The 22,562-nt window shown below is 48.1% G+C and overlaps 1 protein-coding gene across 3 annotated transcripts in view; it reads left to right on the top strand.

The window, feature by feature from the left end:
* Positions 1 to 22,562, top strand: part of LOC119212822 (glutamate receptor ionotropic, delta-1-like) — a 112,357-nt gene that overhangs the window by 4,023 nt on the left and 85,772 nt on the right. For 2 of the 3 annotated variants that reach the window (XM_037463619.2, XM_037463618.2), the window contains exon 2: positions 976 to 1,131. In XM_037463619.2, the coding sequence (XP_037319516.2) occupies positions 976 to 1,131 (156 nt within the window). Of the gene's footprint in view, positions 1 to 624; positions 854 to 975; positions 1,132 to 22,562 lie in introns of those variants that run through there. The other variant, XM_037463620.2, reaches the window with a different exon arrangement.

The raw sequence follows: 22,562 nt of genomic DNA, 5'->3' as shown, positions 1-22,562 counted from the left end.
GGTCGATCCAAAAGGCCCAAAAACAAAGAGAAGGTGGGAGCCGTGTTTGCTCCACGTTCCTCTAATCTGTGTCCTTGTTGCTTATTGCTGCTTTTTGTGCGCTTGTTGTGCGCTCTTTGTGCGCTCTTTGTGTGCTCTTTGTGCGCTTGTTGTGCGCTCTTTGTGTGCTCTTTCCTTAAGCACAGCTTACCTAAATGTCAATTAAACAGATAATTCAATCAGACAGACTCGGTCCGAGTTGACAAACATTTATTACAAAGTATAAAATGGCAAATCGTGCAGAATCTTTGGACTTCATTCTAAAGCGGGACGATCAAAGGACGCTGGTGCTGGTGCTGGTGGTGAAGATGGGAGATGATGAACCCAGAACGAGTGAAGAATGCTTGATAGCTGCTGAAATGACACCTGACAGCAGCACAGAGCTCCCTTAACAAGTTGGACAGACCTCTGTGATTGGTTTAGAGCCACAGCCTCTGCAGGGCGGGTTCACCTGGCTGCAGCCAATCTCTGCTGATTGGATCCTTCTGGGAGACCAGCTGAAGCATCTCTAAATTAGGGAGTGTTCCTTCTAGAGCTACCACTGAAGCTCCATTAGTGTTGTTTCTCTTTGAAAAGCCGATGTCAAGGTGATGCTGGTCCACTTGTACTTAGTTAAAGTTAAAGGAACTAATCAAAAAGAGATCACAGGTGTGACTCACGTTACCATCAACAATCCTAATTCATGCATGAAGACACCAACCTTCCACATAAGATACAATAACTTCATGAAGGTCAAACCTTTAGTGGAGAGCTACTACAAACAAGTATTTACAGGTTTGGTCGGATTTAATCATCAGTATCTGAGAATCAACAGGTAACAATTAGCTAACCTGCTAATTAGCACGTTGAATGTGTGCGCGTTTCGTGGGCTGCTGCTTTTACACACGTTGCCATGGAGACCGACCCCCCCTCCTGATGGTTTCTGGTCCCGTCCAGGTGCGATATTCGAGGTGAACGCGGCGCGGGACGACGAGGTGTTCCAGCTGGCCGTGTCGGACCTGAGCCTGAGCGACGACGTCCTGCAGAGTGAGAAGATCACGCACTCCATCAAGCTCATCGAGCCCAACAACCCCTTCCAGGCGGTGCAAGAAGGTAGGAGTGTGTGTGTGTGTGTGTGTGTGTGGCCCCCGGTTCTCCTCGCTGCAGATCAGAGGGATGAGGATGAGGATGATGAAGAGGATGATGAGAAGTGGTTTTGTTTGAGGATGACGTCGATGATGATGAAAACGAAGGCTTTGTCGTTGATTATGTTAAACAATAAAAAGGGAAAGTAAAGGGTTTCTTTGATGTATTGAAGTAGTTTGGAACATTTGAGTCTTTTGGAATGAATCAGTAATGTAAGATGAGTGAGATTCTCTCACGGAAATATTCACAAAAACTAAATCAGCAAAAGAGACGGACGACCGGTTCTCAATAAAAAGGATAAAAGAAATGGGAAATATTGAAAGGATTGGATTTGCATCTGGCTTTGATCTCGTATTCAGACTCTCACAACTTGCCACGAGGTCTTTCCTGTAGAGACGTCTGTTACGTTCTATGGATTCTGCCGTTGTCCGGTCCGGTTAACGGTAACGATACCTGGTCACGTGATCCACAGCTGGAGGTCGAGGAGAAGGCCTTCAGCAGGAAGCGGAACATCTCAAAGTTGCTCATAGAATATTTGCTATGATGAATGCTCCTTTTTGGAGCAGACGTTAAGTCCAGACCTTGAAGATCCAGGTGCTCTTCAGCCCGATGGTGGCAGAAACTCACCTGTGAGGACTGAAGTAATTACTGCACCTTACTCACCTCCGTGAAAAGGAATGTAGAGCAGAACCTGCTGAGAGCCTCATCAGCAGCGCTGCTGGAGAGGGTGGCATTGATTACAGGGAGGACACACACACACACACACACACACACACTCTTTGATCGACTTTAAATTCTCCTCTTGTTTGGTTTTCCTTGCTGTGACAAAATTACCAGAAAAATTCCTCAACTCTCAAAAACATTGATGAATCCAAGTTCCTCCACATGAACCTCTTGGTTATTGTTTATCTGTCAGAACCTTTTCTCACACATCAAAAGGACCTTTTAATTAATACACATTCAGCTGTGTGTGTGTGTGTGTGTGTGTGTGTGTGTGTCCTGATGCCTTCTTGCTCGCTGTGACCTTTCTCAGAGCTCCCATGATCCTCGGCCCTCAGAGAGCCGCTGACAGTCCGCTGTGGTGGATTATGGGTAATGGGAGAGGGATTCACACCCTGATGTGTGTGTGTGTGTCTCTGAGGATGAAGTTTATTCTACTTTTAGACTCTTCTCTCTATTGACTTAATTTATTATTGAATGACTCCATCACTGCTTTCATTTGTCTCTCTGAGTCATGCAGATGTTTCTTTAGCTTTTATCTTAAAGAACAGAAAGAGTCAAACGAAGGAGACCTTTGACCTTTGACCTTGGACTGGTGCATCCGGGCTCATGTAACAGTGAGGTCATGACCTTCAAGGTGTTTCTGTGACAGACGCGTTAGGACAGGAAGACGATGAGACGTTGTGTCCCAGCGTCTCTGACAGGAAGTCAAACCTCTTTGTGAGGTCGGAAACGTGTGGAATCATCTAAAGCAGGACCACGTCCCTCCGTCTTCTGCCTCCTTCGTCTCCTCCAGATTCCCAATAGTTTGTGTTGTTTTCATCTTTGTGTCTTCTGTCACTTTCCTTCAGAATCTGATTTTACATTTTGTGCCTCTTTCATTTCCTGCTGTTTTTATCACTTATTTGTCGTGAGGTTTACCTTCAGTTCCTAAAGTTGTATGTTGAAAGTTGTCTTTCTGTATTAGTTTTTAATTGCTGGTTGTTATTGGGAGACTTTGTCAGACGCAGCAAGTGTTGTGTTCACACACACACACACGCGCACACACACACACACACACTCACGTAGTGACATCTTTTTCAGCTTTTATCTCGGCTGCTGCCGGAGACGATGACAGTTGATTTAGAGCGCCTGCTAAATGCTGTGTGTGTGTGTGTGTCTGTGTGTGTGTGTGTGTATGTGTGTGTGTGTCTGTGTGGGTGGTTCCTGTCTGTCTGCATTTATTTGAGTGACATTTCCTGCTGTTGGATCCATGCAGACAAACTCCTGTCACCTGTCCCACAGCAGGTGAGGGAGGTCTCCTCACAGATCAGCCCTGTGTGTGTGTGTGTGTGTGTTGGACTGAACAGTGTCACAAACAGCAAACAGCCTCCTGCAGACCTTCTTTATGTCTCTTTCAGGAAGTCGGCTTCTACTTACTTGGATTTATTTCCTATTTGCAAACAGTGACCCTTTAAAAAGGCCTTGAAGCTTTGTGGTGCTCGTGGTGGTGTCTCTCGGCCCCTGAAGGAGGTCCAGGTCTCTGTGGTGCTAGTGTCTCTTGGGCCCTGAAGGAGGTCCAGGTCTCTGTGGTGCTCGTGTCTCTCGGCCCCTGAAGGAGGTCCAGGTCTCTGTGGTGCTAGTGTCTCTTGGGCCCTGAAGGAGGTCCAGGTCTCTGTGGTGCTCGTGTCTCTCGGCCCCTGAAGGAGGTCCAGGTCTCTGTGGTGCTAGTGTCTCTTGGGCCCTGAAGGAGGTCCAGGTCTCTGTGGTGCTCGTGTCTCTCGGCCCCTGAAGGAGGTCCAGGTCTCTGTGGTGCTGCATGGTGTCTCCTCCATCGCTCTTATCTCAGCTGGGTGTCAGTGGTCCTTCACCGTTGTGACGGTTGTTGGTTGTCATGGTGACGTCACTCGTCTCCTGACGGCCCCACATGTTCTCTGTTGGCTTTGTGCTTAATAACTTTACTCCACTGCGTTTTTATTCATGTCTCTTTGCAAAGTGAAGATAACGGAGTGTGTCAGTGTGATGAAAACAATACACACAGTTACACACAGTTACACACAGTTGAGTTGGTGTGGGGGGGCGAGATAAGGAAGGGTGAGAGACATCCACAAGGACATGAGGACAAAGCCCCGAGCTCTCTACCACACACACACACACACACACACACACACACACACACACACACACACATGATTTAGTTAGTTTTCTACTGCAAAATGTGATTAAAAAGCAGCATCATTCTTACTTCTTATAAATGAAGATAAATATTTAGGATGGTCTTAATATTTCATAATGAACACGCGGCACTTCGTGGTAACCATGACAACTCAGCAATTTGACCGTAGGCAGCATTTCCCTGGAAGCAGTCTAGCAGTCATGTGACATCTAGAGGAAAGGGGGGGGCGGTGTAAACTAATCAGGGGGATAAGAGTCCCCCCCCCCCCCCCCCCCCCCCCCCCCCCCCTGTGGGTCGGCAACGGGCCTCGATCACATGGAACAGAACCGCGTTTGAAATGAGGATCATTTGGATTTAATTGTTCCATCGATGAAGTCAACGAGAAAAGCAGCTAATGTTGAATAATTGAATCTAAGACGATCAATGGGAAGGTTCCTTCTGCTGTGTGTGTGTGTGTGTGTGTGTGCGTGTGTGTGTGTGTGTGTGCCTGCGTGTGTGTGTGTGTGTGTGTGCCTGTGTGTGTGCCTGCGTGTGTGTGTGTGAGAAATGAAAACGCGAGCTCAGTAAATGATTGTGATCTTCTGCAGATATAAATACAGAAAGATGTATTATGTATAAAATGTAATTCACTTGTTGTGATGTTTCCTCACTTTGTACCACTGGCGTCTGACATGGGGGGCGTTCTGAGGGGAGGGGGGGCGCTGACAAAACGCTTCTTCTTCTGCCTTTTTCCATCCTTCATGACTCGATTGGCTCTCTGGCAAACAGCAGCTTGTTGCCAACACACACACACACACACACACACACACACACACACACACACACACTTGATGTAATTAAAAGCGAATGATTTTGCCAGATCTCCACAGCAATTATGTTTATGAGTGATCGCCGGGGGCAACTCAGAAATGTTTACACTCCGGGATCAGACCACAATTACCTCTTTTCAGAGGAGGAGCAACGAGCTCCTCTGTGACCCCCCCAGCTTAATGGGGTCACATCTCAGAGAGGTGGAGGCAGAGAGGTGGAGCCCCCTGATGGGACAGTGGCGCTCTTGAAGCCTCTGGGGAGCAGGTCAGAGAAGCTGCGTTCCATCTTCCTTCGTGACAGACGGAGGGCAGAAGGCCTCCGTCGCCTCCCGTGGTCGGGTGGGGGGGGGGGGTGTGGGGGTTGGGGTTGGTGCAGGACCTTCACCCAGAAGAGTCTGTCTGCTTCAACATGACAAAGCGCTTTGTCTTGCGTTCTTTTTGTAGACGTTTGAGGTCTTTAATCAACACTTCCAGGCGTCTCCTGAAGAGACCCGTTGGAGGCACCTGGAGGAAGGAGCCCCCGGATGGACCTTGTGTTGACAGCGCATCACCTCAGGAAGCCGGATGAGAGACATTAACACCCCGAGAATCAGATGGCTGCTTAGTAGGCGAGATCTTCCAGTCATGCAGGACGGGCTCCGGCGGTCAGACGGAGGCGTCGGCATCTTCTGGTCTGCTGACCTGGCTGTGGCAGCGCTGCGTTACGGGGGGGGGGGATTAGCGTAGCATGCTTCAGCAGGACATGGGAGGAGGACACCTCAGAGATCCATCCGGCCCTAAACACGGATCCTGGTCTCATCAGGAACATCTTGTCCGTGGGCCGAGTGTGAAACATGAAGAGATGATGACGAGAATATGTATTAAGGATTAAATATGAAAACACTGTTGGATAAAACGGATCATGCTAAATATGTTGTTTTTCTTGCTGCAGAATCATCTTCATAATAAGCAAACAAAATAAACCAAATGAGGGCAAACACCAGGGATCATTTCATGTTATTTCTGATTGATTTACAGGGTTCAATATTTATTCACGTTTATAATGTTTATAATAATTCTTTAGAAAGATCCGCTTCGTATTCACACAACTGACAACGTGATGAAAAAAGTCATTCAGAGTAACAATTCAAAGTAACCAAGGACATTTCCTCATAGGCTGCTTTTTAACTGGCACTGGCCCACATTTGCATCTTCAACATGAATGACTTGGTTCTCTGCTGGCGGATCCGTCCCCTCTGTTTCAGATGGACCCGTCTTTGTTGTCCCCTGGACTCATTGGACTCTGGTTTACGGGTGTCTCTGCCTGACGGAGGTGCTGGTGGAGGCTTTGTACCCCGAGGCTCTACAGGAGCAGCAGTGGTACCTCTGAGAAGGTCCAGACATGCGTAGGTGTCTCCTTGGTTTGTTCATCTCCAACAGAAGCTCTCAGGTTTCACAGATTACATCTACAGCTTCACTAAGCTGCGTATCTATTTCGATCTTGTGAGACTAATTACCAGCAGACCCCATTGGCACCCTGGGGGGGGCGGCGGGTTCCTGTCCGTCATGGCGCATGGCGTTGTGCTTCCTGCTGATGACGCCCAAAGAACAAAGAATATGTAAACAGTGAGTTCAGCTGCATTGAATTTCAATGACGGGGGGAGACAGGACGGAGACCTCGCTGCTCCCAGAGAGCCAATCACAGGGCAGCTCACTGGATAGAGGGAGGCCTTGATGGCCCCAGAGCAAAGTGGGGGGGGGGGGGGCGGCAAAGTATTTTATTTGACCAAAATGTCGATATTAGATTATCATTTATTTGAGGTTAGGTGGTTATTGATTTCTCTTTGGACCTCATCCGTTGTTTGCTCCTCCCCCCCCCCGCCCCCCCCCACGTCCCGCTGGATTCGTGTCTTTGCTTTATTTAAATGAGCGGCTCGTTAGCAAAGCAAAGAGCAGCCTCCTCTTCCTCTGCACGGCTGGATTTGCTCCTCAGTGAAGCCTAGTTTCAGACCCAGAGCCCCTCGATGCCTTTCACCCCCTCTTTCCAGCATCGACCCATTTTTATAAACGTCTAAACTAGCCCTGTGATTGGTCTGCTGACTGCATCCTTTCAGGAGTCTCACTTTCCCGGTTTCATAGCATCATTTCGCCATTATTAAAACAAAGAATTTTTTTACGAGAGAATGAATCAGTTTGAAGAGTTTTTGTCAGAAGGAATCCGTAAATATGAACACTGATCCAGCCCGTCATGGGCGGACTGTAAGGACGTGATGAAGGTGTCCTCATAGTGGACGCAGATCTCCACAAACGTCGTTTTGCAGGTTGAGGAGTGAAGCTGTGGAGGAAAATACGGGACAAACCAACGACCTCCACTTACAGGACGTCACTCTCCAGGTCGTCTTCCACCAAACACGTTACGCCACCTGGTGTTTTAGAGGTGAATTGCTTTTCAAAACGCGCAACTACACAAGTAGTTTGGGTTGGTCTGGACCAGCAGGGGGGGACCTCTTGATCAGGTCTGGACCTTCAGAAGGGAGGTAAACCCCCCCTGAAGCCCCCGGAGCATCCTGAGCTCCACAGCGTGGATCCAGAAGGCCTGAAGGCCAGCGAGCAGAACCAAGCAGCTCTCACAGTCACACCACATGTTTACCTCGGCGAGACTCTGCACTTAGCCTCCATCAGACCTGACGGGGGCGGGTGGAGGTCTCCTCCATCGCGCCGCGGGCATTAAGAGGTTCACGCTTCAGGATACTGATGCTGTTATTAGAAGCTCGAGGGACGCGGTTAGAGCGCAGCGTGAATGTGAGCTGGTTAGAAGGCTCAGAGTCATGTATATACGTCTATAGATCGTATATACATCTATAGATCGTATATACATCTATAGATCTATAGATGTATAGACATACAAGGTTCCCAAACCCTGGTCCCAACACATCCTCCATCTTTGGTGGGACACAGACACCACTTTCCAGAGCTTCGCCTTCCTGGAGATTCACAGTTGTATCTGAGGGACCTTCTCCAGTCCACCGAGTGAAGATCTACTAACCGTCAGCTCCAGGAGAACCTGTGTGACAAAAGGAAGATGATTTACGTTGTGTTCCACTGGGTAGAAGCTGCTGCATGTGACATGTTGTCTCTCATGTAACAGGGGGTTGAGGGGGGGGTGGGGGTGATATCCAACAGGAGTAGTGTGTTAGCACAAAGATCATGTTGCATAACATGATCTTTGATGAGGAGATCTGAAGGTGAGGTCACAGACTGATTGTTGAGGAGTGTGTATAAAAAAAGAAAACCACACCACCAGACTTTTCCATTAGCGGTTGTCATGTTGTGTAACTGTGTGTATGCAATGAATGAGAAGGGACACACAACACGCAACACACCACACGCAACACACACACTACACACACACATTACAAACACAACACTACACACACACTACACACACACAACACACACACCATGCACGCACACACACACTCGTCGATGGAATCAGGCTCGGTGCGTCGGGTGGAAGGATTTCATTTGGGGCGTCAATCCGCCTCTCAGAGGGAAATGCAACATGTTTTTATGGGCCCTCGGGATGTGGGGGACATGACATGGGGGGGGACGTGAGGGGGGGGTCAACACACACACTCACACTTTGTTTGACTGGTGTTGTCTCCGAGCTGCAGCTGAAGCCGAGGTGGATGAATATGAATATTGATCCAGAGATCAGAGGCTTTACTGTAATCTCTGGAGCTGCTGAAGCTGTCTGTCTGTCTGTCTGTCTGTCTGTCTGTCTGTCTGTCTGTCTGTCTGTCTGTCTGTCTGTCTGTCTGTCTGTCTGTCTGTCTGTCTGTCTGTCTGTCTGTCTGTCTGTCTGTCTGTCTGTCTGTCTGTCTGTCTGTCTGTCTGTCTGTCTGTCTGTCTGTCTGTCTGTCTGTCTGTCTGTCTGTCTGTCTGTCTGTCTGTCTGTCTGTCTGTCTGTCTGTCTGTCTGTCTGTCTGTCTGTCTGTCTGTCTGTCTGTCTGTCTGTCTGTCTGTCTGTCTGTCTGTCTGTCTGTCTGTCTGTCTGTCTGTCTGTCTGTCTGTCTGTCTGTCTGTCTGTCTGTCTGTCTGTCTGTCTGTCTGTCTGTCTGTCTGTCTGTCTGTCTGTCTGTCTGTCTGTCTGTCTGTCTGTCTGTCTGTCTGTCTGTCTGTCTGTCTGTCTGTCTGTCTGTCTGTCTGTCTGTCTGTCTGTCTGTCTGTCTGTCTGTCTGTCTGTCTGTCTGTCTGTCTGTCTGTCTGTCTGTCTGTCTGTCTGTCTGTCTGTCTGTCTGTCTGTCTGTCTGTCTGTCTGTCTGTCTGTCTGTCTGTCTGTCTGTCTGTCTGTCTGTCTGTCTGTCTGTCTGTCTGTCTGTCTGTCTGTCTGTCTGTCTGTCTGTCTGTCTGTCTGTCTGTCTGTCTGTCTGTCTGTCTGTCTGTCTGTCTGTCTGTCTGTCTGTCTGTCTGTCTGTCTGTCTGTCTGTCTGTCTGTCTGTCTGTCTGTCTGTCTGTCTGTCTGTCTGTCTGTCTGTCTGTCTGTCTGTCTGTCTGTCTGTCTGTCTGTCTGTCTGTCTGTCTGTCTGTCTGTCTGTCTGTCTGTCTGTCTGTCTGTCTGTCTGTCTGTCTGTCTGTCTGTCTGTCTGTCTGTCTGTCTGTCTGTCTGTCTGTCTGTCTGTCTGTCTGTCTGTCTGTCTGTCTGTCTGTCTGTCTGTCTGTCTGTCTGTCTGTCTGTCTGTCTGTCTGTCTGTCTGTCTGTCTGTCTGTCTGTCTGTCTGTCTGTCTGTCTGTCTGTCTGTCTGTCTGTCTGTCTGTCTGTCTGTCTGTCTGTCTGTCTGTCTGTCTGTCTGTCTGTCTGTCTGTCTGTCTGTCTGTCTGTCTGTCTGTCTGTCTGTCTGTCTGTCTGTCTGTCTGTCTGTCTGTCTGTCTGTCTGTCTGTCTGTCTGTCTGTCTGTCTGTCTGTCTGTCTGTCTGTCTGTCTGTCTGTCTGTCTGTCTGTCTGTCTGTCTGTCTGTCTGTCTGTCTGTCTGTCTGTCTGTCTGTCTGTCTGTCTGTCTGTCTGTCTGTCTGTCTGTCTGTCTGTCTGTCTGTCTGTCTGTCTGTCTGTCTGTCTGTCTGTCTGTCTGTCTGTCTGTCTGTCTGTCTGTCTGTCTGTCTGTCTGTCTGTCTGTCTGTCTGTCTGTCTGTCTGTCTGTCTGTCTGTCTGTCTGTCTGTCTGTCTGTCTGTCTGTCTGTCTGTCTGTCTGTCTGTCTGTCTGTCTGTCTGTCTTCTTTGCATCGTGTCCTTTTGTGGTCCTCACGTGAACATTAGAAATGAAGATGCTGTAAACATGTGAACTGTGAAAAGTCAAATCACACGTGAGTTGGTGTGCAGAAGCGAGCTTCATTAATAACTGAATTAATGATGGCCCGGAGCGCTGTAATAAGCACTCATCTATCTTTTATGGAGCATTTCTTAATTCTGAACAGCTGCTGTGTTGGCGGCTGCATAAAGGAAGCTGATATGATGCTTTGTTTGTGTTTAACTAACAGTTGATTCAACATTTCAGAACACTGATGACTGCTTTGTGTCATATTTAATAAACGCGTATCGTGGGATCAGATCAGCCTTTTCATACTTGATCAGCTCTCATTACTCGTGTAGCTGATCAATGCACAGCTGAGGAGTTTCACTCCAACACTCTGACTGCGTGGTGACCGCGAGGGTCGCCGTGGCGACCGAAGGATTCAGTTTGAATCGTTGTGGTTATCGATGCTTCTTACACGAATAAGTCTCATTAAAATCCACTTCCGTCTTTGAGGATTGAAGACGTTCAGAAAAAGATGGTCCTTGAATAGTAACCACGACAACAAGCCTTTATACATACAGTTGTGAGGACCTCTGTGCATTATGGGTAATGTGATCACTTCATTAGATCAACAATAGCTGATGGCAATCGATGATCAATAATATCAACACACGCACAGCGAGAGATTAAGATGCATCAGAAAGCTCTGTGTTCAAGTCCCTCCTCCCTCCTCCCTCCTCCTCCTCCTCCTCCCCCCCCCCCCTCCTCCCTGCTCCCCCTCGGCCCCTGTGTGGAGTAACGAGAGACAAACCTCCAGCCACGAGATCCACTCCCTGCTCGTCCAAATATAGAGCTTCAAAGAGCAGCCTGTGTTTGTTTGATCTAACCCCGACACAACAACTCCCCCCCCCCCTCTCTTTCTCTCCCCCCCGCCCCCCCTCTCTCTTCCTCTCGGGATGTAAACAGCTTCTGGAGACTTGTTCCTCTTTTTGCTCTGGGTTTCCTCCCCGGCTTTCATCTGGCTCTCTAACACTGTTCCTCACCACTGTCTCTTGCTTCTGTCACCCTCAACATTTAGATGTCTTCTGTGTGTGTGTGTGTGTGTGTCTGAGCTGAAGACACACACACACAGATCTCTATTTGTGTTTATGTGTCTGATGACACGTTCCAGTAGAGTTACAGAGCTACTTGAGTCACCAGTGATGCCAGCTACAGTTCAGAGCTCACACACACACACACACACACACACACACACACACACACACACACACACACACACACAGGCGCATACACACACACCCACTATGCACACACACACACACACACACACACACATGTACGTGCATACTATTCCCCTGCAGGCTGTCAGCGAGCAGAGAGCTTCACTCTGAGAGGAATATCAAATGCAGACACGCACATCTCTCTCTCACTATATATATATATCTATAACACACACACACACACATATCACGATAAGATGGTTACTATTCTGCTCGTAGGAGGAGGGTGGGGATGGGAGGAGGAGGAGGAGGAGGAGGGTGAGGAGGAGAGTGTGTAACTCACTTATTAACAGAATGTTATGCTCTCATGCTGATGGACATCTCCATGGTTTCTTTTTACCCACCAAGGATAGAGTGTGTATTGGTGTGTGTGTGTGTGGATGCGGTGCCCCCCCCTCATCGTGGTCCCCTGAGGTTGTCCTCCAGGGGCCCCTCTTTGAAATGGTCCCTCTTCTCATAAACATTCATGGATCCAAGCATGTGAACACACGTTGGCCCTCTGAAGACCTTCTCCTGTGAGAAGCTGCACCTGCCTTCACTTCCTGTTGTTCATTAGTTAGACTGAGATGAGTGACCCCCAAACAGCCCCCCCCCCCCCTTTGGCTCCTTTAGAGGGTCTGTGGGGACTGTTGTGTGCTGTGGGAGACAAACATCAGACCAGCTCTGAGGACACTTCCTCTGGTGTGTGTGTGTGTGTGTGTGTGTGATCGTACCCATTGATGTGTTTCGTGATTTTGTTTATGTGTTTAAATCGTAAATGTTTATGAGGTCTGCTTCATTTGATTCCTACGTGTCAGTTAGAGACGGACTGATGGACCAATATACAGCAGAGGAAGAGAGAGTGTGTGTGTGTGTGTGTGTGTGTGTGTGTCCAAATCCCCGTAAATGTCCCCACGTTGGTAAGAACTGGACCGAGAGGTCTCATCGGTTCTGGTTCCCACTGGAGCTGAGGAGGACCTTCAGGACCTCTGATGGACCTCTTCAGATGGAGAGCTGAGCGAGAGATGCGTGTTGCCCCCCCCCCCCCCCCAACACACTCCTACCTGAGCACCGACACACAACATCCTGCGGCCTTCGGTGAATTCGGCTCTTGGGGCCATTACTGCAGAGCTGGATGCAGACGATTAATGGAGGGTCCACAAGAGAGGGAGTGGGCGAGGGAGTGTAGTGGAAAGGATGGAGAGAGAGAGAGAGAGAGAGAGAGATGGAAAACTGAGAAGAACTGAGTCAGACTTGCAAACAGGAACATGGAGATGAAGCGATGGCGTAGCGCGGTGGAGGAGAGCGAGGTTTCTCTCTCCTTTGATGTTCCAGGCGGATACGTTGTGAGCAGAATGTGACGTCTTGTTTAAAGCTGCCCATTCGAATCATTGTGCCTCACAGACACAGAGTACACCTTAAATATTTCAGTCTTTTCTTCATTGTGAGTATTAGTATTAGTAACAGCGTAACAGAACAACGTGACGTGTCGCTAAAGTTCGTAAAGTAACGATTCTAAACACACCTTCATATCCAACTCTACGTTTATTATGATCAGGTTGCCACTTTGACCCGGCCGGTCGTCATGGGAACCATTGTGTTCAGATGGATACTTGGGGTGTGGAGATCGCCCCCCCCCCCGGTTAAGTGCCTCCCTGGTCCTCAGCTCTCTGAATAATTCATGTAGATTGCTGGTTACGGCCTCCATTAAGTCGGACGTTATGACGGCACTATTTTTTTCATTACACCGTGTTACACGGATTGATTTTCTTGCCCCCATCAGCTAATGCTTCCACTTCTGAAAGCAGTCACATCTAATTGCTCGAGGGGAAGAGAAGAAGAAAGAAGTCGTGTTTCCAGCTCCATCGCCTAAAACGAATAAGTACCAAATATGGACTAGTTGAGGGGGCCGGCCCCCTGCTGGGCGTGGCTTCATTCATGTCTCCTCAGTCCTCAGACTGATTATGTCCTCTTCAGTTTGCTGTATAATCACCTCTTAAAGGGAGGTGAAATAATAAAGAGTTGTTGTTCCCAACGTGAACTCTGTGGCTCCAGATCAGGTCCAGAGGATCCTGACGACCTCGTGATCGTGTAAAGGTGCTAAAATAATCTATGATGGCATCTGTGTGAAGATGCTTTTTTGGGGGGTGGGGTGGGGGCATTTAGACCTTCTTATTGACACCAAAAACCCTCCGAACACCAGAGAGGACCACAGAGGACCCGGGTTCCTCCTCCTCATCCACCTCCTCTTCCTGCTTCTCCTCCTGGTCCTTCTCCCTCTTCCTCCTTCAGCCTCCTCCTCCTCCTCCTGCACCTTCTCCTGCTCCTCCTCCTCCCCCTGGTCCTTCTCCCTCTTCCTCCTTCAGCCTCAGCCTCCTCCTCCTCCTGCTCCTCCAAAGTGCCAAGAAGTACTCCAGGATTTAAGTGTAGTCGGGTTGTTGTTGTTGTTGTTGTGGGGTTTTGGGTTAAGATGAAATCTCTTGTTTTCTGGCTGGATTAATTGGGGGGGGGGGGGAGCTTGTGGGGGGGGAGCACTTAAAGGGATAGCGTGCAGAAATGTATCTGGCAGCGTAGTGCGGCTTGTCAGAGGTGATGCCTTCACCTTGAATGGAGATGCATTATCTGAATGAAAAGGATGCAGGAGACTGAGGAGGAGGAGACGTCCTCTCTGTCTGTCTCGTTCTCTCAGTCTTCGTCTCCCTTTTATGTCCTCTGTCTGTCCACAGTCACGTGATGGACTCATATTTCTGATTTCTCGGGGTATATCTGAAGTGTTGCTGACAGCACAGCTGCCTCCTTGTGAGATGGAGTCATAATTCTGTCAGAACAATGTTCTTCATGATGGAGGAAGACGTCTGCTGGGTTCATCATTTGAACAACAATCTTATGAATAATCTCCTAAAAATGCGGCTTTCATAAAGCATTTGGCTGGAGGGGCGTGAATGTCTTCGTCTAGCTTGGGGGTGTCCACACTTTTCCACCTCGCGAGCTACTTTTCAACTAACCAGGTCATGGCGTTCTACCCCCCCCCCCCCCCCCCCTCTGAGGACCAGAAACAAGCAGCCTCTCATCTGTCGGAAGGAGGAAACCATCACAAGCATCACGCACATTCTCAGTCGTTACCTCACTGGAGTCAGCCTGCGCCCGTTAGCGAGCTAATTAGCATTAGCATTCCCTTCGGTCACCTCCCGCTCGTGACATGACGTTTTCGACTGGTGCTGCCTTCAGGTCAACCTGTCGGGCTCCTCTGCTCTAGCTGATTAATTCAAATGACTCTGCATCACTTTTTACAGAAAGAAATGTAAAAATATTTATTGTTTTTTTGTCATTGCACACCCCCCCCCCCCCCCCCCTGTATATGTCCCCTGGTGTTATTAATGTCTGAGCGCATCTCATTGGCCTCCATCTCGTCTCCAGTGACCTCAGACACTCATTCAGAGGAGGAGGAGCTTGTCTTCATCCTGGAGTCAAGTGGCTGAATAATCCTGTCTCAACACATGATTAATTAAATTAAGCAGAAACATCCCACACTGCTCGGTTACTCAAAGGCTGATCTGATGTTTCACGACATTTCGTGTTCCTGGATGATTAAAACAACGCAATCGTTCCTTCAGCTGAAGACTTTAATCTGATCCTCCTCCTCCAACCATCAACATTTGCTCAAACGCCCCGTTTCCCCCTCCGTGGTTTCAGGCTCCATCAACAATCGATCAGTCCGCCTGAGGCCGAACGCCGGGGTCATGACGCCATGTGGGCCGCAGCGAGACTCCGCCCCTTAACGGGTGGTGTCGCGTGAAGGTGCCAGTGGCACAACGTGAGATGAAGGAGAAGGCCACCAGCTGTTAGGGATTATTATTAGAAAAGGTGATTGACAGACGTGAGACGGAGGGCTGAACAGATGTTTACAATGAGAGGGAGAGGTTCTCTTCCTGTAAAATCCTGTACAGCTTTATCTCAACATCACATGTTAATGAATTAAATGGTCTCTTTTCTCTCTAACCGTTGGGCTTCATTGGTATTTGTAGTTGCAGCATTTTGAGCGAGCATCTAATCTTGTGCTTCTGTGCTCTGTGACTTTCTGTTAAAGATATTTCTCCCGCTGAGCCCCGAGGAAGCCGATAAAGACGTGTGTTTCTCGAGGGGTCAAAGGTCAGCTCCCAATCAGAGATCTGTGGCGGATTAAAGGCGACTGGCAGCTCGCAGCAGAGTTCCTCAGATTATCTGGAGCTAAAAAAAAGGGAAAAGCTCCCCAATGAACGAGTAGATAAACGCAGCGAGAGGAGAAGTGGATTAGCAGTGTGTACTTTTACTGTCTGTGTGTGAGAGGATTAAATGATCACGGTTCATCAGCTCTGTTATCAATCAGCCTCATTCAGAGCCGCCTAATCTCGGAGTGTGTGTGTGTGTGTGTGTGTGCGCTCCGCCCCTCGCTTTAATCACGGCTTTTAATTACTCCGCGTACAATCGCGTTAACTTTCTTTCTGTCCGTCATCACATCTCAGAGCTCTTCGCTCGGCTAAAAAGTGAAATAATTCAACTTGTTCCAGCTGCAGTTTGGTGATAAAGAGAATTTCCTCCAGATGAACGTTGAAACATCAAAGAATTCAAGTCTATGTTGACTCTTCAGTTTGAGAGGATGGAGAAAGGGCTGATGGGAAATGTAGTCAAGTATTGGTGACAAAGGACATGAGTACACAAGTACACAAGTATGCAAGTACCAGAGGTGGGACAAAGTCATTGTTATGCAAGTCTCAAGTCGTTGCCCTCGAGTCCCGAGTCAAGTCGAGTCCAAAGTCTTACCATTTTAGTTTGGAGTCATTTCAAGTCCTTTTATTATAGTGGGGACGGGGAACCCTGGGTGATGGTGCGCTGCCTCACAGACCTAGACTACGAAGGGAAGGGTAATGGTGGATCGACTGTGACTGTGTTATAGTACTTTAAAACGGACGTTGACATAATGTTGGCGAGGATTTCCATCGGAGTCTGAATCCGGGTTCAAAAATCCCGATTTTTGTAAGCATGAGCGAGCTGTCTCGTTGATACGGTCAAATGGACTGCAGTGATTGGATGTCGTGCAGGCAGCGCTCTCTGCATACAGGTGGCGCACATTTTTTTGACAGATGCAGATAAACAGAGCGGCGCGGTGGTGTGAAAATGTTTTCCCCCAGTTTTCATGCAAAGTAGCAAGTCTTCTCGAGTCAAAAGGCTCGAGGTCAAGTCACGAGTCATCGGTGTTCAAGTCCAAGTCGAGTTGCAAGTCTTTGTACGTTTTGTCGAGTCGAGTCTCAAGTCATCAAATTCATGACTCGAGTCTGACTCGAGTCCAAGTCACATGACTCGAGTCCACACCTCTGACAAGTACACAAGGACACATTATACAGCGGCACAAAGAAACAAGTATACAGTGACACAAATATACAAGTACACAAGTACACAAGGACACAAGTATACAGTGACACAAGTATACAAGTATACAAGCACACAAGGACACATTATACAGAAACACAAGTACACAAGTACACAAGTATACAGGGACACAAAGAAAGAAGTTTACAGGGACACGAGGACACAAGTACACCAGGACAGAGTGTGTTCCTCATTGTCTCCCTAAACGCAGCTCGTCAGTCTGAAGGTCACATGTCAGAAACACAAAGATGCTTCTGAGGTTGTTAAAGCAACAAATAGACGCTGCGGCTCTGCCTCTCATTACCAACATGGAGTGTGTGTGTGTGTGTAGTGTCCCGGGTCCAGCATTTTTTGTGTTGTTTTTATGACTCAAACAGAAATAATCCATCGGTTTCAAGAAATAATTGTCCTTTTTCTTTGTCTTCCTTTTGAGGTTCAAACCGACAGGGTTGAAAACATTTCATCGTTCTAAAGTCTAAATGACAGATACAAATCCCAATGATGATTTTTAACTATTTATAGCACTCTTCTGCTTCACCAGGCGTTTGCATCACATCTGGATGGTGAACTTGTTTCAAAATAACAGAGAAACAAGTCAGACAATCAGTGTGGATTTATCAAAATAATTTTCAAAATGTGGACAGATAATAAAAGCTGAGCTGCTCCACCTCCTCGCTGTCATTTGGTCCGTTGTGGCCTCTCTGCTTCTTTTATTTAGCTTATTGTCTCATCTTGCTCCTCCTCTTCATCACGCTCTTCAACCTCCACCACATCCACTTTGTAACTCTCCTCTGATCTTCCATTTGGTTCATCCCATGATTCCATGAGTCCTCCATCAACTGTCTGCTGACATCCAGGTGCTGAAGTAATGAGATGGCTGCTGGAGGTGTGTGCAGACTTGTTGCTCCACCACCACCTCCACCTAATCTACGGCTGGTTGGTGCCTTCTGGCTCAAAGCGAATGATGACATTAGACATTTATATATAAAATCCATAACTGTGTCGGAGTGGAACCAAGAAGACCACCTTTAGATCTAAAGCACGGTACTCTAGAACCAAGAAGACCACCTTTAGATCTAAAGCACGGTACTCTAGAACTAAGAAGACCACCTTTAGATCTAAAGCACCGTACTCTAGAACCAAGAAGACCACCTTTAGATATAAAGCACGGTACTCTAGAACCAAGAAGACCACCTTTAGATCTAAAGCACGGTACTCTAGAACCAAGAAGACCACCTTTAGATCTAAAGCACGGTACTCTAGAACCAAGAAGACCACCTTTAGATCTAAAGCACGGTACTCTAGAACCAAGAAGACCACCTTTAGATCTAAAGCACGGTACTCTAGAACCAAGAAGACCACCTTTAGATCTAAAGCACGGTACTCTAGAACCAAGAAGACCACCTTTAGATCTAAAGCACCGTACTCTAGAACCAAGAAGACCACCTTTAGATCTAAAGCACGGTACTCTAGAACCAAGAAGACCACCTTTAGATCTAAAGCACCGTACTCTAGAACCAAGAAGACCACCTTTAGATCTAAAGCACGGTACTCTAGAACCAAGAAGACCACCTTTAGATCTAAAGCACGGTACTCTAGAACCATGAAGACCACCTTTAGATCTAAAGCACGGTACTCTAGAACCAAGAAGACCACCTTTAGATCTAAAGCACGGTACTCTAGAACCAAGAAGACCACCTTTAGATCTAAAGCACCGTACTCTAGAACCAAGAAGACCACCTTTAGATCTAAAGCACCGTACTCTAGAACCAAGAAGACCACCTTTAGATCTAAAGCACGGTACTCTAGAACCAAGAAGACCACCTTTAGATCTAAAGCACGGTACTCTAGAACCAAGAAGACCACCTTTAGATCTAAAGCACGGTACTCTAGAACCAAGAAGACCACCTTTAGATCTAAAGCACGGTACTCTAGAACCAAGAAGACCACCTTTAGATCTAAAGCACGGTACTCTAGAACCAAGAAGACCACCTTTAGATCTAAAGCACGGTACTCTAGAACCAAGAAGACCACCTTTAGATCTAAAGCACGGTACTCTAGAACCAAGAAGACCACCTTTAGATCTAAAGCACGGTACTCTAGAACCAAGAAGACCACCTTTAGATCTAAAGCACGGTACTCTAGAACCAAGAAGACCACCTTTAGATCTAAAGCACGGTACTCTAGAACCAAGAAGACCACCTTTAGATCTAAAGCACGGTACTCTAGAACCAAGAAGACCACCTTTAGATCTAAAGCACGGTACTCTAGAACCAAGAAGACCACCTTTAGATCTAAAGCACGGTACTCTAGAACCAAGAAGACCACCTTTAGATCTAAAGCACGGTACTCTAGAACCAAGACCACCTTTAGATCTAAAGCACGGTACTCTAGAACCAAGAAGACCACCTTTAGATCTAAAGCACCGTATTCTAGAACCAAGAAGACCACCTTTAGATCTAAAGCACCGTACTCTAGAACCAAGAAGACCACCTTTAGATCTAAAGCACCGTACTCTAGAACCAAGAAGACCACCTTTAGATCTAAAGCACGGTACTCTAGAACCAAGAAGACCACCTTTAGATCTAAAGCACGGTACTCTAGAACCAAGAAGACCACCTTTAGATCTAAAGCACGGTACTCTAGAACCAAGAAGACCACCTTTAGATCTAAAGCACGGTACTCTAGAACTAAGACTTTTGTATACTTGTTTTAAATTCTTCTTCTACATCCTAAACCCCCAAAACCAGATGTCCCTCCGTCCCACATCACCAGAGGGATAAGAGCGCCTCATTTCTGAGCAGCAATCGGTGATGTACAGAGCATGTCTGAGCAGTGTCTCACACACACAGACACACACACACACACACACACAGACACACACACACACTCTCATACGCCCACTCTCAGCTCTTCAGCGCGTTGGTCTGTTAGAGCTAATTTCCATGCGTGGGAACAAAGCATCATCATATCACATATCACAGCATGGACGCTTGCATAATGACACGAACACGCACTCACACACCGACACACACTTGCAGAAGCACACTGTGCGTGCCTACTTTTTGCTGTGGCGTCCTAAAGCTAGAGGAGGGGGGGTCACCAGCGAGGACCCTCTGAGTCCAGAGCTGCTCGTTACGTCTTCTTTGCCTCTGAAAGTCCTCCCCAGCAGGCTCATCTGATGAAATACCAGCTAGAGGCCATCTGTAGCTCAGGGCTGTCAAACTCATTCCAGGGGGGGGGCCACTTTGACCGAATGCGGGTCAGACCATTACAATCGTAGGGAGGGGTGGTGCTGACGCGCTGGAGCTAATACTCCGTCAGCACATGGACTGTTCTACTCACAAGCAACGGGTTCCTCCTCTCCCTCCTCTTCTTTCCTGCTTCCTCTTTCCTCTTCCTTGTCCCTCTCACCTTGAAGTGTGTGTGTGGGGGGGGGGGGCTCACAAACTCCATAAAGGTGTGCCAACACACCTTTATGCCTCCCGTTTAGCAGGAGGCCAATCAGCGAGGGAGGACATCTTCATCCCCCCCTCATCCCCCCCCACCCTCCAGGCTGAGTCCTCACTGTGTATTTTTGTATTTTTGTGAGTAAATCGGCCCAGAACATCGAGTCTCAGCATGTTTTCATGTCTTCTTTATCGAACTGAAAAACACAAGCAGAGTGGTGTGTGTTTGTGTGTGTGTGTTTGGGGGTGGGATGTTGGGGGGGGGGGGATGTTGGCCAAGGCCTGATGCAACAACCTCTCTGCTGCAGGACTCAGACATCCGAGCAGTACGATGAGCTGATTTGGAAGCTTATTTTATTCCTTATTATTTTTTTCTGGACGTGCTCATCGCTCTCGATGTTTCGCTGTGTCATCGCAGCGCTGACATCACAAACATGAACCCTGAGACGGTAAAGTCATCACACCCCCCCCTCACATCCCTCTATCCGTCTCTCTCAGACCTCTCGGGTAATAAACGACTGCACCTGCGAACATTGAACTTGGAAATGAACGCGCACACACACACACACACACACAGACACACACACACACACACACTGAGGTCCGGCGTTGATGACTTGCCATCATGAAGCCATAAAGCCTAAGTGGGTGATGAACATTGGCTGAGTGATGCTTAACCCACACCGCCTCACTGTTAAGCCTGTTGCCGTGGTGATAGGCCCAGTTGCACTGGGAGGGGGGGGGGAAGGAGGTGGAGGCGGCAATTTCTCCACTGGGAGCCCTGGGAGTTATTCCTGAATCACACGTGTACAGCTAAAGAAGGACTGCAGCCACTAAACATAAACCTAATGCTTAAGAATGTGGATATTTACAAAGATATTGTGTATTTGGATGCTCTTTATTGTTCAGAACATACATCACATTTGTTATTACACATATTTTATTATAAATGTTTGGTGGACTCTCATCCGAAAGTGTGCATGAGGAGCGCTACTTAGCTGTTAGCAGCTGGTGCGAGAGCTAGCTGTTAGCTAGCACTGTTAGCTAGCATTGTTAGCTCAGTCTGGAACCAGGTCTACAAGCTTCGAACCCTTGTTTAGTCTACTCGTGTTTCATCTTTGGTTTCCTTCCTTCCTTCCTTCCTTCTTATGAAAGCAAATAAATGTCAAAATCCACGTGGGCAAGTCAATCAAGTCGAGCAACAGTCGACGTTACAAACCTCGTCTTTGGATTGGCTGGATGTCTTCCCTGTTGAGCGCATTCATAGGAATGAGACATGTGCGGTTGGCGAGACAGACCCAGACCTTCTGGTTCAATAGCTTGTCAGCCAAGCGTTATCGTACCAATGCGGTGGGTGAGCTGGACGCATTGGTGTTAATGTGCCACCGAAGTGAGCAGTAAATGGCGGTTGTAGCAGGTTACGGCTTCAGAGACGAGTCGTTTGTGTTTTGACCACGATTTGTCTCATAATTAACTTTCTTTAGTGCGGGAAAGAACTTCCACAGTCCTGTGAATGACGAGGTTTGTGATTGGATGTGGAGACGCCACGGGCGGCTGGCTCCGCCCCCTCGATGCGGGCGGGAAAACGGCCTCGCCAGCGAGCAAATCGCTCACGAAGGACTGCGTCCCACCAAGGTTCGATCTGCGCTGGTTTCATACCTTCTGTTCAGACAGCGTCCTGCTCCCACTACTGGACCCAAACTAATGGGTTTCCACTCCATCAATGGGATTTTTTTAGGCCTGTGGGTGGGAGATGGATTTGTGTGTGTGTGTGTGTACCAGAGTGTGTGTGTGTGTGTACCAGAGTGTGCGCTCGTGTGTGTGTGTGTGAGACGGAGCTGCGACTCGCGTATAACTGATGCGTCCTGCCTCCTTTGTTCACAGAATCAATCCCTCCTCCTAAAGGTCAACGTAGGCGTGAAGGCGTAACGAATGTTCAAAGATCTTCATAACGCTTCGCCGCCATCAAACACATGACACCACCTCCTACGTCCACACCCCACTGTCCTCCAGCCGGGGACACGATGGTCATTTCAACATCTACCACCTCCATCTCTGGCCTCACTCTCCTAACCCACGAAATAAATGCAAAGGTCTTTTAGATCTTTGCTCATGCTTGTCCTCCACCCTCCTAGTCCTCCACCCTCCATGTTCTCCACCTTCCTTGTCCTCCTCCCTCAGACATAGACCCCCGCGCTCCACCACCTTCCGAACCCACGTCTTGAGTGCACTTGAAATGGAAGTGCACTCTTTCCTTCACCTGCACTGAGGAGCATTTATTGAATTAGAGTAGATGTCAACATGAAAACTTCACATCCCTACATTAGGAG

Source organism: Pungitius pungitius, chromosome 21 (assembly GCF_949316345.1).
Source record: "Pungitius pungitius chromosome 21, fPunPun2.1, whole genome shotgun sequence".
Lineage (NCBI taxonomy): Eukaryota > Metazoa > Chordata > Actinopteri > Perciformes > Gasterosteidae > Pungitius > Pungitius pungitius.
The sequence above is the reverse complement of the archived record's forward strand: the minus strand, read 5'-3'. Positions and strand labels throughout refer to the sequence as shown.